This window comes from Penaeus japonicus, unplaced genomic scaffold (assembly GCF_977035675.1).
Source record: "Penaeus japonicus unplaced genomic scaffold, GWHDUDI00000001_assembly GWHDUDI00000042, whole genome shotgun sequence".
Classification (NCBI taxonomy): Eukaryota; Metazoa; Arthropoda; class Malacostraca; order Decapoda; family Penaeidae; genus Penaeus; species Penaeus japonicus.
Window position 1 is genome coordinate 17,062,700 of NW_028234444.1, and position 15,000 is coordinate 17,077,699.

The 15,000-nt window shown below is 36.9% G+C and overlaps 1 protein-coding gene across 4 annotated transcripts; it reads left to right on the top strand.

Moving 5' to 3' along the window:
• Window positions 1-348: 348 nt before the first annotated feature.
• Window positions 349-10,514, top strand: LOC122256217 (zinc finger protein 385B). Of its 4 annotated transcripts, XM_043020749.2 has the most exons (10): window positions 351-473; window positions 1,054-1,138; window positions 1,448-2,002; window positions 2,260-2,342; window positions 2,563-2,703; window positions 3,004-3,179; window positions 3,672-3,794; window positions 4,338-4,462; window positions 5,135-5,227; window positions 9,932-10,514. In XM_043020749.2, the coding sequence occupies exons 3-10, from the start codon at window positions 1,450-1,452 to the stop codon at window positions 10,030-10,032; spliced, it is 1,395 nt and encodes a 464-aa protein (XP_042876683.2). In that variant the 5' UTR covers window positions 351-473; window positions 1,054-1,138; window positions 1,448-1,449; the 3' UTR covers window positions 10,033-10,514. The 4 variants fall into 4 exon arrangements, with proteins under 4 accessions (XP_042876682.2, XP_042876685.2, XP_042876683.2 ...); XM_043020748.2 differs by lacking the exon at window positions 1,054-1,138 and having other exon boundaries at window positions 349-473; window positions 9,932-10,513; XM_043020751.2 differs by lacking the exon at window positions 1,054-1,138 and having other exon boundaries at window positions 349-473; window positions 5,144-5,227; window positions 9,932-10,510.
• Window positions 10,515-15,000: the final 4,486 nt, after the last annotated feature.

Sequence of the window (15,000 nt, forward strand, 5' to 3'; positions counted from 1 at the left end):
GGGGATTTTAATGAAATTCTAAGAAAGGAAATTCCTGTCAAGGGGATTCCAAGCCAATTCAGCAATCCCTAAAGAAAACGGAGCGAGATTCTTGTTTAGCTTTCGATAAGGATCAAATACTCAACTGACAAAAATTATAATGTAATCATCCTAAAAAAATGATAAAAGGAAAAGAGAAACTAGAAAATAAACACAAAGAATCCTCGGCGTTCTAATCGAGGGCGATAAAACCCGGTGGCATCTCCGGCCGACTCAAATGCGAGAGGGGAGACTACACTAGAGAGGATCGAGGAGTTGAATCCGGCTGAATCCAGGATTACCGCAAAGAAAACGGAGCGAGCTGTTTGTTTACCCTTCGATCAGCTGAGCGGCGGCGGCCGGACCTCCTCGACGGGAAGGAGTCATTTCTCGCATGGAACCCTAATTTCGGGCTTTAATTTGGGGGGATTCCGATCTCGGAGAAGCTATGCCAAGTATGTAGGAGTCGGTTGTTGTGGTGGTGTGGTTGGGCGTGGGGTTTTGAGCGGGGTAAAGGGGAGGGTTTGATCGGAGGAGGAAGGAGGAGGAGGGGCTCGAGGTTTTTTGTTATTTGTGGGAGTCGAGTTGGCGAGCGAGGTGGTGGATATGCCTCTCATTTCCACCCTTTTTATGTCGCTCCTTTCTCCACTTTTGGGTGGCTTTGGGTAAGGTTGAGGTTGAATTTGACGGCGACGGTGAATTAATCGCAGATTTTGCTCTTTCTGCTGAAGTATCCCGTCGTGAAATCCGAGTGGTTGTGTGAGGGGAGGATGAGTCACAACTTGAAATTAAAGTCAAGTGGATGTTTGAAATACACGAGGGATTTCGAGTGTTTCTCGAGCCACAGTGGGACTCAAAGTTATCATCTGAGTTTTGATTTTACTGAACTCCTTTTGATATTGGTGAGAAACTGATCTTATTGGTGAGAGGATACATCTTGATAATTTAAGAGATGAAAGCCCCCTACATCTATAAAAGCTGAAGCATAATCAAGAATGAGTGTATTTACATTTCTTTTTTTGTTTTTCATTTAAGAATTCTGTAGACAAGTACTGGAAGAGTGTTTTAAAAAGGCACCAAGTATACCCTTAAGCCTAGTCCCACTCTGAAGATTTACCTGGTAAGTGTGCTAAGTTACAAGTGACAGTGTGTAGAACAAAAGAAGATTCATGACTTACACTGGAATTTGATGATTATTGCATTGTATTTAGTCAGTTTTGAATACTTTTAAATATGATATTTTAAAAACCAAGGCTTAGTTCAAGTATGAGTTTATCTTATTAAATTTATAGACATATAATTCAATACATTGCATGACTTTCAGTTGATTCTGAGCTGTAATTAAGTGATATAGTTTTATTATACTTCCTATGTCAGTAAGTATACATGTTACAGTGCTGTTGTTAAGAGATATCATATTCTCTTCCAGGTATGTATGGTCCTAGCCGATCAAATTATGGAGGGTACGGTGGTTATTGGGGTGGATATGGCCGACCTCCACATCCACCTCCTCCACCCCCTGTCCCATCTCACCAGCCACCTCCGCCATTCCATCCACCTCCTCCACCATTTCACTTTCGTCCAGTCAGGCCGCCTCCGCACGCTCTACGTCCCCCTCCACCTCCGCCTCCAATAAGGCTTCCACGACCCCAGCAGCAGCAGCCGCCTTACCCACAGCCTCCCATACAGTCACAGCAGACATGCCAGCAACTCTACATGCCACAGCAGCAGGAGAGGAAGAGCCCCACCCTCAATTCAAGCCGTCCCCAATCCGCTCAAGCTCCGCCGAATCAGCAAAACTACAGATCGAGGCAGAGCAACGGCAGCACCTTACACAGAAGATCCAGTGACACTCCGCCATATCAGAACATGGATGATGAAGTCTTGCCAATTGGCATGGGGTCTCCACTGGTGCCCAGATCGAAGGAGAAGGATGCGGCGCCGCTAAGCCCTAAGCAGCTTGTACCAAATAATAAAAGGCCATGTGAGTGCTCCTTCAGAATTATATGAGATGTCATACTGTTTAGAGTAAAACATAGCTCTGGTTTAAGCCTTTATTTCTAGAGAACTGTATATGGTCACCAGAACTAGGAACAGCAGTCAGGTTTTTGCCTTGCATGTTATTATCTTTCATATTGAAGAGGATTTGTTTTCTTTACCAGTTTCTCAAGTCTTCTTATTAATATAGAATGAGATATAGAAATTTAGCATTTGAATAATTGGTTATCCATATCTTTTCAGTGCCAGTTGAACTTGATCCAAACTTACCTGAAGAGTTAGTTTCAAAGTTCCATAACAATTCCTGCGAGTTATGTGATGTTAGGGTGAGTGTGCTCCATTACTGTTTATTTGTAGATAGACTGAGCAGTTGAAGTCCTAGGAAAGTACTATATATGAATATTATTATTCAATTATTTTTTTCAGAAAGTGTATTCAAAACTTATCTTGGTCTTTATCTTGTCTCAAGTAACAAGGCAAAAATGCCAAAAAAGTTTTTTTGATGTTCTAAGGGTGATGGACATTCAGTTACATCTTTCTTTACAGCTTAATTCCAGAGTTCAAGCAAAAAACCACTACGAGGGCAAGCAGCACAAGAAGAAAGTGAAAAATTATGTAGATTTGTTAGGGAAGGAGGGCCAGCCGCCAGCCAAAGTACCAAAGTTAGACCTGTCAACTCCAAAAAAGGTTTGTAATAAGCCTAATGGTGTAAAGTGGTTAGTTTGTGTGTTTCATATGATTGAATTGAATTGCAGCTATAACAGATGTTGATTTTGAGCTCAATAAATTAGTTGATAGGATAATTTTTTTATTTGTTTTTTTAGCTCTTCATGAATGTTTACAAGTTTTATGTTTTGCTACTATTTGTACTGCAATCATTAAACTTTAAAGATGGTGCTCATTGATAAATTCTGTTACTATTCTACAAATTGTTAAGCTTTTGTTGAACAAAATAAACACTTTTCAGACCTTTGATATCTGTTTCAGAAATCAGAACCACTGGATGTTAGTCAGCTTTACTGTAAATGCTGCGACCTAAGCTTTACGTCAGAGCAGCACGCACAGCAGCACTACATGGGACGGAATCACCAGAGGGTATTACACGGGCTCAAACCTCTGAAAGCAGGATACTACAACAAAGAAACGGGGAAATGGCAGAGGATGTAAGATATATTTAAAGTATTTGTCTTGCTTGTTGTCCTATGTCTGATTCCTTATAAACTGTGATATCCCATGATGTTGATATCTTCAGTTTCTCAGAAATCAGATGGGAGATTGAGCGTCCCCATAACCATTGATATTCAAAATCTGAAATGCCTAAAGGATGAAATGATTAGTATTCTGATAATGGAATCTATAATGCATGGATAATGAAATCCTTATACCTGAGGAATGAAACCTTTGATACCTGAATACTGAAATATTTGATGTTGAGATAAAAAAATCTTTGATATGTGAATAACGAAAACTCAGATAAGTAGACCTCCCTAATCAATGAAATCATTGTTGGCTAAACATTAAAGTCTTTGATATCTAAATAAGTAAATGATTTATATGTGAATAACCTTTATATCTAGATGATAGTGAAATTTAATATACTTAGATAGTGAAATCTTTGATACCCAAATAATGAATTCTTTTATGTTATCCTCAAGGCCACCAGACCCGCGAGTGTCTGTGGAGAGAATCGACCTGAATCTGGAACCAACCTCGGATGACGGAACAGGGTCGAGCTCTGACAAACAGCTCGATCCAGATGGGGTGAAGGAAAGAGGAAGGTTAGTGGTTTGGGCCTAGCCTGTAGACCCTTTGTGTGAAATTTGGATGATTTTTTAAAAAACTAACTCTGGACAGGTGTCATGGTATATATGAGGGCTCCGGTTAGGTCCAAAAGGTGGACACAACATCTTTTCATTGTTGAAAAACTCAGTTGTTAAGTTTTATGATTTTGAAGGCTCTAGTTTCAGAGCTACAGCTTTTCAAGTCCACTTAAACCCTTCTTTTTTGTGATGGGGTAATTCTCTTTGGCCAAGTTTGTGCTGCCAGGAGTATGGAGAAAACATTTTCCTTATTCCTCTAATTTCTAGCCAGTGCCCCCTGCATCAGAAATATTCCATCTTTACAGCCAATCAGCTTGCTCGGGCCTCTGTCTGCAATGGGTTAATGATACTAGACATGGTTACAATAGCTTGTAGGTTTAGATAGATTTGACTTTATTTGTATGTGTATTTGTGCATCTACTTTTTTATTATTCTCAATCCAGACTTTGTTGGAAGAGATGTTAGAGACATGCATCATAAACTTTGTTTTATTAATTCCAGATTTTACTGTGAGATGTGCAGTGTCTCAGCAACGTCCCAGGAGCAGCTAGATGGCCACCTGGTGGGTCAGCGTCACATGAAAGCTGTGAGAGCCACCGCAAAGAAGGCTAGCACGGCAGTCCCAGGTCAGTATATTGTGGCTCAGACTGATAAGAGTTTTGCTCAGACTTGCTCCGCTGCATCAGCCTCTTCTGCTAAATACAGCTCTTGTCCGTAAAATGGATTTATAAATCATACAGATCTGATGATATGTCAGTTCAGTCCGTGTTAGACAATAGATGGATTATCTAACTACCAAGTCTACCATTATCAAGGCTTCCAGCAATTTTTCGGAACCCAAATTTGGTTTTGTGGCTGGAAGCAATTCATGGGTGATTCACGTCAAAACTTCTTTTCAGAATAAATTCCTTAGTTGGTGAGGATTAACCCATTTGTGCCAGCTGACTTGCTATCATTTTCAGTGGTTTTTGGGTTAGATGCCAGTGACGAGATATTTGGTCAAGGCTGGTGCGCCGGGTGCACAGGCATATAGTGCTTGCTTGCGGCTAGTGCGCCCGAGAATCCCGAGGCGTTAGGCTTATGCATTCAAAAACCCCAGCATTCTGACCATTTAGAGCCGGAATAGCCCCAGCGTGAATGGGTTAAATAAAACCAATAGATAATATTTAGGATCAGCCATCACATATAAGTTGAAAAATACCCTTTTACATAATGAAGGTTCTGTAGCATCATATCATCATATTGATTGATTTTATGAAAGTTCACCTCTTTCTCTCTCTCTCCCTTTTTCTCCTTAGGGCCGACAGACAGCATTCTCGCAAGTGTGATAAAAGCCGACGAGGTGAAGAAGCCCAAGTCAAAGGATTTCTCCATCTACAGGACACCCTCAGGTACCTAGGATAGGAGAATAGACATAGGAGGGCAGGATAGAAGATCTGCCTGTGCTAGTAGAAAGATTTTGGATTTTATTGAAGGAAATCTTCAGAAGGGGATAAGTGCACTACCAAAGGGCTCTGTCTTAGGATGAAGTTTGAAGATGAAGAGTCTCTGAATCCTTGTAAATGAAGCTAAAGAATTTTTTTTTTTCATATCGTGTGCATACTGTTATTTGTATTCATGATGAGTATCCTAAGGATTTTAGTGTTTTAGGTAAACCGTTCTGAAGAGAGTGAAAGTTTTGGTTGAGATTTGGAACATTCTGAACACAATAATATTAATGTACTGTATATGTTGGCATACAAGACAGATGGTTGTGTAGGACCACCCCTAGAATTTCCTTTTTTTTTTTTTTTTTTCTTTTTTTTTTAGCTTTCTCACTGTGCAAATTTACCCCAAGTCCTACTCATGCTGCCGAGGGTTAACTGGCCAAAGTAGCAACATTAGTTATCAGAATATTAACTACTTGTTCTCTGTAATAAGAAAATACTACCAATTTGTTGCCATTATATGCATTGAATATGCTAACCTGGTATAGTCTAAACATTAGTGAAGTCACATATATAATGGTTATTTCACAAGAAATAACAGTCTGTATGAATATGATATTACTATTCACTTGGAAGTGATTTCATGAGTTACTTAATTTTATACTGCAATATTTGCCTTTCAAGTAATGAGCTAAGATTTGAATCTCCCTCCATTAATCCAAAGGTGTTAAATATCAAGATAATTTTGATTGCATATGTGTTAACCCATCCCCGATGGGGGAATTCTAGCCTTGAATGTCCAAATGCCGGGGCGTTCGAATTATTAGGCCTAAATCAATTGAATGGCTGGCACAATACTGTGCCGCCCGGCCACTGGGCTTTTGAATGCGCGGTACACATGCTGTACCACCCGTCCAGAGAGGGTTAAGATGTATAAAAATGGAAATTCAGTGAAATTATTGGAATATGATATATAACACAACACTTTATAATATATATACAACAGTACCAGTATGTACATTAGAAGTACATTTTCTGATCAACAGAATAAATGTTGATGCAGTGATAAAATGATAATTCTGGGTTAATTATATGAAGCTATATTTGAGGAAAGGAGAAAGGGAGGGAGTACCTAGCAACATGTGCAATCATTCTGATTAAGTATTAAAGGTCATCAAATGCCCATTTACCTGTTCACGTGCCACATTGTTTGCATGGAGAATTGCTGCTAATTTTTAGGGAGGGCGGGGTAAAAAGAAAAGAGACCAGAACCTCCATAGTACGTGCAAAATTTAAGTGGATTGAATATTTGGAGTACCAGACACTGTCCTATAGGTTTTGCAACCCTTGGGCATTCTGGCTTTTGTTTATGGTGTGTTAGTGGCACTCTGATATTTGAATCAACAATGTGTTTGAATATCAGCTAAAATTGCTGTGATTTTGTTTTAAACTATACAAGACAGATTTGTAATACATTTTGAGTATTTGATTTTGACCTAACATTTAATCCAGGCTTTAAACTTAAGCTTACCAGGAAGTTTGGTTAAGAATATTCAAAGTCAGGAGGTGAGTTATGTTAGTGCTTTACTTGATGCTCATACTAACAAAGGGTTGAAGATTGGATCTCATACTTGGTATAGTACAATCCCTGTTTTTTTAAGCTTCAGATTCTGTCTGGTGTGCCAACATATACAATACTATAATTCACTTATTTAATTTAGATGCAAAAAATGTTTGACGTGTGTAAATCTACAGCGAACTGACTAACAAGTTCTGTGTTTTAGTAGAATTTTAGGTATACTTTTTGATTTTGTTTGACTTATTTTTGTTTTAAAATGGATTTAGGATTTGTACTTTCTTCTCCTGTGAGTGGAATTATTTAATGTTTTCTAAGGCTGTCTGAAATGATTAGAAAGAAGTTTCTAAATGCTGTATGCAGAGATAGGTATAAAAGTGACAGAGTGCATAGTATCATTTACTAATGCAACTTTACTGAGGAAATGTGCTTTTAAGCCCCTTCCCGTCATGTGATGTATTGGTTTCAGATTAGCTTGTGTTGAAGTATCCAACGTGGAAGTGCAATATAGTCAGTCAATAGCTCATATCTATCAACTTAGTTTCTTATCAAGAGGTTGCAGAAAGGATATAGCAATTATACCATTGATATGCCAGAGAACACTCACCATCACAAGAAGTAATATACTTTCAATATAATTTCATATGAAAAGAAAGAAAATAAGAAAAAAAGGTAATCAGGACTAAAGACACTAAGTAATATATGAATAATAATGCCAATGTGATCTTTGAGACTAGAATCCAGTAGAGGCAAACTGAGGTTAAATACATTACTTACACAAGAAAAAAAAAGAGAGAGAGAAAATAAAACAGTTAGGAAGAGAACAATTATAATTATGTTTATCTGTCACTATTTTTGATGAAAAGAAATTAGGTTTATATAATTGAAATAAGATGTGAAAAAGACAATAATAGATTTTCATTACTTTTTATGGAAGTTTGTCAGTTATTAGTTCCTTCTGACTAGAGCTGTACCATCTGTGGGAATATTGTGTTTGGTTAAAATGTTCTTTGTATTTTGAGTCAGTTTATTTTCAGTAAGGATCAGTCACAGTTGTGAAAACCCTACAGCAACAAATGATAGGTCTATGTTGCGGATCTGTCCATAAAAAGAATAATGATCAACCCGTTACCGATGGGCCTAGCGAGAACTGGCAACCCCCTACGCCGGGCCTTAGTAATATTGACTCGGAGACGTCACACTGCTGTGTCGCCCCGTCATCAGGCACTTTGAAGTGTCACACGGGTGTAACACCCCATCGTCATTGCGTTATGATTTTGATGATAGGATAGCCTATCACTGATTCCCCTAGACAACTATGTGTATAAATCCACCTAGCATGAAGGTAATTGTCTCCCTATGAAACAGCAAAAATTGTAGCTGCAATTAGCGGCTTTAACCCTTGTCAATGTTGACAGTATCATTTTACTGACAGAAAGGACTCGTGCTCATTTAATGGAGTGTAATGAACCAATAATGAAAAGTAAAATACTTCAGAGGAATGAGTAAAACAGTATTGACCATCGTGTAGAGAAGTTTGCTGCTCTATTTCAACAGCTGTGCGATTCTCAGAGTGTAATGATAACGATCAGTAACTATGTCTGTCTCAAGTCTGCCCCGAGTAACCAATCATAATGAGGGGGCAAGGGACTTAAAATGCATATCCTTAGTAATGTCATTGTAATTCTGGTAATGGATAGGGAAAGTCTTGGTAATGTGATTCATAAAAGATAGTAATATTAGTAATGCAGTGTTGATAAAGAGTTTAATTTTACAAGCTTTTACTTGCCAAATTTACAAAGACGGGCAAATATTGCAGTCCATCTAATACAACGAGAAGGCTTTTCAGCAATAGCAGTACAAGTATTATCCATAAGACTTCAACAAGAGGATACACAGAGTCATGTATTGTAAAGCAGTTTTGGATAACTATTCACACAAATGGCTCCTCCCTATCTTTTGAGAAGTCTGGATGCAGTGATACATCCAGTACAAGAAGCAGCCTTTTAGCGGCCCGAGAAAATAAACAAGTGTCACCTGAGAAGATGAATTTGACTCTGAAATTTGTTTTTCGGCATCTGCATTTTTGTATTTTTGTATTTTCTTTATGGTTTTGTAGAACTCGCAAATTTCTTTAGCAAGAGTATCTCATTAAAGCTATTGATATAAAAGGATTCTACTGTAACGTTGGTTGTTAGGCTTCTTAATTTGCTAGGAGTCTTACGATCATTATGAAGTTTGGTGCTCTGTTTTCTTGTTTTTTCTAACTACAAATATGATATGTCTACAGAGGAACAAACAGGCTTTTTTCATATTGAAGGCAATTATTTCATTTTTTTATATGTAGATGGACTTAGAATATAATTGTGATTAGGCCAAGTGAAAAATGGTTGAGGTTCGTTCCTAGCCTAACCAACCCTTATTTAAAGAGCCAATATTAGATGACTTTACGTAAATGTCTCTTATTTAAGAAATATACCACTATCCAGATGTTATAAAAATCAAGAGTTTAAAAATGTTTCTCACATAATGAAATGAAGGAGACCTGTCAGAGCATTTTATTGTGTCAGTTAGGAAAAGGCAGTGCCATTTTAATTGCAGATTAATTGATTTGAACATTTTCCAATCAAGCCTATGCATGTTTTGTGTTTAAGAAGACAGTTGCTTGTTTTGTAAGAATTGAAGTACAAAATCCCAGTTCACTTGGCTGTTACTTCAATGAATATTTTCAGTTGATTTGATAGGTATAAGTTCTAATATATAGATATATGTATATTTTGTTGTGTTCATTGATTAGATTTTAGAAGAAAATAAGTTATATAGATATTAAATTTCCACAAATAGATTATGGCAGAAGTATGGAATACTTCAATGTGCTCTGATGTTTATTCATTTTACTAAGGATTACTAGGTATGTTAATTATTATAATATTTTTAGAGATTATATTTGCTTGGTTTGAAGCCACTTTTAAATGTAACTGGAAAAGAAACTTATCTATTTTGTAAAGAAAGAATATAATCTTTTTACCCAAAGACTCTTTTGTTGTTTTCTTTTTTCCGTCAATTTTTTCACATTGTGATCTCCCTTGCAGGTAAGTATTACTGTGCTCCCTGCGACCTCACGCTAAACTCGGAGAGTCAGTTTGCTCAACACGTAGAGTCCAAGAAACACAAGACGCGGAGAGTCAAGTAACGAGAAGTCACCAGGGTAACCCAAGAAGTAACGTGCGAGGATGGGATATACATAGTGTACATTGTTTCACACAGCTGTTTGTTTTGTAGTTTTTTATATTGGATGTTAGAAAGGTCTGAAGGTTCAGATCCCCCCAAATTGTGTAGATGTCTCTTTTAGCATTGTGGCTCAGTTGGTTTTCAACCCCTATTAATAATGACGTTTTAATGAGGAGAATGTGAATTGTACACTTGAGAAACCAAAGAAGTGGGAGAGAATGAATGATGAAGTGTAAGCAGGACATGACAAAGGTGACTTTTTAATGAAAAAAAAAGAGAATTTATATGGAATAGGGAGAGTTAGATCAAGAGGAATTTAAGTGAATAAATTTAGCTGGTTATTCAGAAAGAATTACAGCGAAATGGTGTTAAGAAACTAGTTAATAAACGGGACACAGACTCCTGTGGATTAGTGTTAAGAAAAGGAAGAAGAAAAAAAAGAATGCTCAGAAGAAAGCCTGAAGGTTCTCATAGGATTGCCCTAAGTGCTAACAGAATTTGTTGAAATGCTTGTGGAATTCGCAGAAAGGCTTGTGGACTTTGTTCTTTGGGTGCTGTTGGAACGCGTCCCTCATGCTGTGCTACTGACTGTGACCCCAGAGTATGGGGAAGGAGTCACTGTGAACCATCTGTGATATAAAAGGGAAAATTTAGAACTCTTGAAAGGTTCTATAACACAAGTTCTTAGGTTCAGAAATAGTCACACTAGTTAACTAAAAGGTTGCTGCATACTTGGATCTACAATGATCATCGTGTATTTCTTTTCATTTTGATCTATACTATTTTTTTTTTTTTTTTACTTCTCCCTTTCCACTATTCTTTTGTTTTGATTTCCTTGAGAGCAGCTTCTGTTTATTAGGTAATTTGGTCTTAGAATTCAGAGTAATGGCATTTTGACAATAGCTGTTTAACATCATAACCTCAAAGCAAAGGAAAAAGATACAGGTTAACTCATGACAATAATGATTAACTTTTAAGAGAATATCCTGGAATAGTCACATGACTTCCTGTATCGTTTGTATTTAGGTAAGGAATTTCTGGAATACAGACTGCATAACACATGGCGCCTTACCCCATATGCTCATTGTTTTGTGATAAATGTGTATTCTTACTTATAACATTACCAAAGTGATCTGAAGTTTGTGTTTGCTCTCTCTTGTTGCATCTCTGAGTTTACATAAGAGGGAAGAGGTTGCATGTGAGGAATCATGTTGTAATATGCATTGCTTTTTTCAGTGCACTGCAGAGTAACTTCTAATTGCAGCTAAGATGAAAATTACTGAGGTCAATATAGGTATATTTGTTTCAGCTAAGAGGAATGTGTTTCTTGTACAGTACAAACTGTCTTTCCTCTTAGCATTCCCTGTGCGTTCCCCTTACATTATATTTTTACTTATTCATTTATTTATTTATTTGTCTTGGACTTTTATCGTATATGATTGTGCACAGAAGGCAGAGGTGCAGAATCAACATTTTCATTTTATCATGAAGGAATGATGCCTTTTTTGAGCATAACAATAGGTGTCTGGATTTGGCAATCAAGGGATTGAGACCCTGTTGCTGGTTCCCATAAATGCATGTATGATTTTAAGTGCTTGTTGCAGAGAGTGGGAAATATTCTTGCTCTTGCTCATTATAGGCTATTTGCCACGGATGTCAGGTCTTCCTATTCCTTTCCTTTGCCCGTCATCCACGCCCGTTATTCCACGCTCTTTCTTTCTGTAGCAGTCACGCAAACCCCAAGCCATAATGAATACCACTGGTGTTGTTTTTCATCTTATAGTATAATTTTCTTAGGCTACATTGCACATAGTGGAAATTTGGAATGAACTCCAAATTGAGTTTTTCGTGTAGAAGTTTATTTATTTATATGTTTTTTTAATTATCTTATTTATTTGCTTGTGATATTCAGCTCTGTATTTAGAAAGAGGAGATTGTCCTATGCTGCCAGTTGTAGCTTTTGTATTTTGTTTGTATATTCTCATCATTGCTGGAAGTTAGTCATATAGGTTGAAGTAATTTCAAGGAATTTTACAATTTGTATAGCGGTGTTGTATTGGTTATAAGGTTCATTAGAAGAACTGGGTACCAATATATCCATAAAAAACACACAGAAATTCAAAGACAAAAACAAAAAAGAATACACACTCTATATTTATTTACTTGTTGGCCATAGGAACTACGGTCTTTTTGAGTATTAAAAACTATGGACCTATAGAAGAAGAATTCTTCAGCCACTGTAAAGAAACTCTGAGAAGTGGTGGACATTTTGCTCAAAGTACTCGTGCTTGAAGAATGTTTGTAGTACTGTGAATGTGAAGCACTGTAAGTGTATTTTAGTGTCAGTAGTTTTTTGTCTTTTTTTAAAAATTTAATTTGTTTTGGTGATTATTATTTTTTTAGTGACATGAAGGTTGCTTCTGAAGATTTACCCTTGCATTAAGTTTTGTGCTTGAGGTGCTCCTTTAGATTAGATTAGCTGTTGTACAAAGTCCTCCTGTCGAGATCTTTTGGTGATCTGTTTTTAAAGGTTATGTTGATATTGCCATGGCATAGTTATGTGTTGTGTACAAGTTATGATTAGCTACCTTATCTTAAAGATATCTCATAGTCTAATGAATGAAATGGCTTGGCATGGTTCCCTTAGCTTGGATTTTAAGGATGTTGAGTCTTGTGTAACTTTAAAGCTGGTAGAAGCAGTTGTTAGTTTTGTTTGAGAGATGGACGTCACTGGATTGAAGTCGGTTTACGCTGTTCGTTTCTGAATCCTACCTTGAATGAAGGTAAATGTGTCGTGATCGTGTGAGATAGGTGGCGGAGATGTCGCTTTGCTGCTGTTATTTTGCTGAAGCTTGTAAAATGGAGAAGGCCTAGATTTTTACTTCAAGTAGGTTCCTAAGTTTGAATTTGCCAAAGTCTTTTTTAGGTATTATGTTATTTAGGTGGAGGGAAGGCTGTGGCTTTTGAATTCCCCATATATCATGAAGGTAATTGTTAAGGTACTTTTACTGATTTTGTGGATACTCAGTGGAAATTCCACTTAACTTGTAATTCAGAGGCAGACATTTAACCTAACATTAAGTGTATATTTTGGTGAGCAGCTCATAAAGGTAAACCAATTGATTAATATATGGTAAAATTTTAACTTAACATTAACATAAAAACACAAAATCATCATATATATTATAGTTTGATATTGCAGCATAATCCTTTCAGATCATAGTTAATTCTGACATCAGACATTTAAGTATATGTCCCTTCCAGTAGGATAATAGTTGTTACTATGCGAAACTGCCAATCAAAAACTGTTCCCGAAAGTGAAGTCCTTCACGGCACTCATCTTCCTGCTCAAAAAGAAGCTAATTAGGTACTCGGAAATAAGGTTAATTGTAGCTTTAAAGAATGAGGCCTCTCATTGCTATGAGGATGTCGTATTGGTAGCTTGTTCAGTTTGATTTAGGGATAACCTTTAGGTCCAATGATAAGGAGATGAGGGGAGTTGTTGCTTTGCTGATCTTTGTCATGTACAAAAGATAGCTTTAGGTAATGTGCTTCATTTATGTCAAGGCTGCTAAATAGTGCTGCAGATCTCATGTCGAGGGAGGAAGTTATTAACGTATCTCAGAGATGATAAGTTTCCTATTTTTAGTCTCAAATGTTTGGTGTCACTCTTTGCATCAGGTAGGCCAGTGTAAAGTAGACATAAGAACTTAGTTGTACGTACTGGATAAGATCTTCATGCTGATATTATTCTCTTTGATGGGATCTTAGGTTTAGGTGAATGGGATAAAGAGGCATAGGAAAGGCTTCTTTATTCTCTATGTACTTTTAAATAATATGGCATTAAGCTCTAGTTCTTTTTTTCACATGTATATATATGTATGAGGTTGCAAGTTACCAGTAAATACATCATAATTGGGCATTGGTAATGTCACTGTAACTGTCATAATATGATAACTTTTTATGCAGATTTTAAAGTGGGTAATTAATACTCATATGATAAAATGTGATGTTTGTACAGGTATTTTAGGTTTTCCAAATATTGCCTGATATTGCAGTTGTCCATTTTTTTTTCATCATTGCTTGGTTAGCATTGTTTTGCTTGTTGATTTATGCTATGAATCTCTCAAATGCATAGTTTTAATTCCCCTGTAGATATAGGCCAACTTCATTTGTGGGTTGATTAGCACGGAATAGACGAGAACCAACCTTGATCCCAGATGATCATTGAGATAGTCTCCCTGCGTTCTTCCTTGAGTGGGTCCTCTCAGAGGACTTAGCTAGTTGTGTAGACCTTGTAATAGCACTGGCATTTCCTTTTTTCTAGATACAAAGCTGAATATGTTACTTTGCTAGAGAGAGAGAAAGAGAAAGAGAGAAACAAAGAAACAGAAGAAACAGAGAAACAGAGCGAAAGAGAGACATTTGACAGTGACTTGACTGTATATGCATATCCATATGATATGCATATGATATGCATATGTAAATGCATATGTATATGCATATGTATATGCATATGCATATGCATATGTATATGTATATGTATATGTATATGTATATGTATATGTATATATATATTTATATATGTATATGTATATGTATATGTATATGTATATGTATATGTGCATGTGCATGTGCATGTGCATGTGCATGTGCATGTGCATGTGCATGTGCATGTGCATGTGCAATTGTGCATGTGCATGTGCATGTGCATATGCATGTGCATATGCATGTGCATGTGCATGTGCATGTGCATGTGCATGTGCATGTGCATGTGCATGTGCATGTGCATGTGCATGTGCATGTGTATATGTGTATGTGTATGTATATATTTATTTACATGTATATGTATATACACATGCATATGCACATGCACACGCAGACACACACACACACACACACAAAATCCCTTGAATTATTATTATCATTT

What these genes read in the sequence shown, in the direction of transcription:
- LOC122256217 (XM_043020748.2), top strand. An exon ending in ACCTGTCAACTCCAAAAAAG is followed by an intron (nt 2,704 to 3,003) that starts GTTTGTAATAAG and finishes TATCTGTTTCAG; the next exon opens with AAATCAGAACCACTGGATGT. An exon ending in GGCTAGCACGGCAGTCCCAG is followed by an intron (nt 4,463 to 5,134) that starts GTCAGTATATTG and finishes TTTTCTCCTTAG; the next exon opens with GGCCGACAGACAGCATTCTC.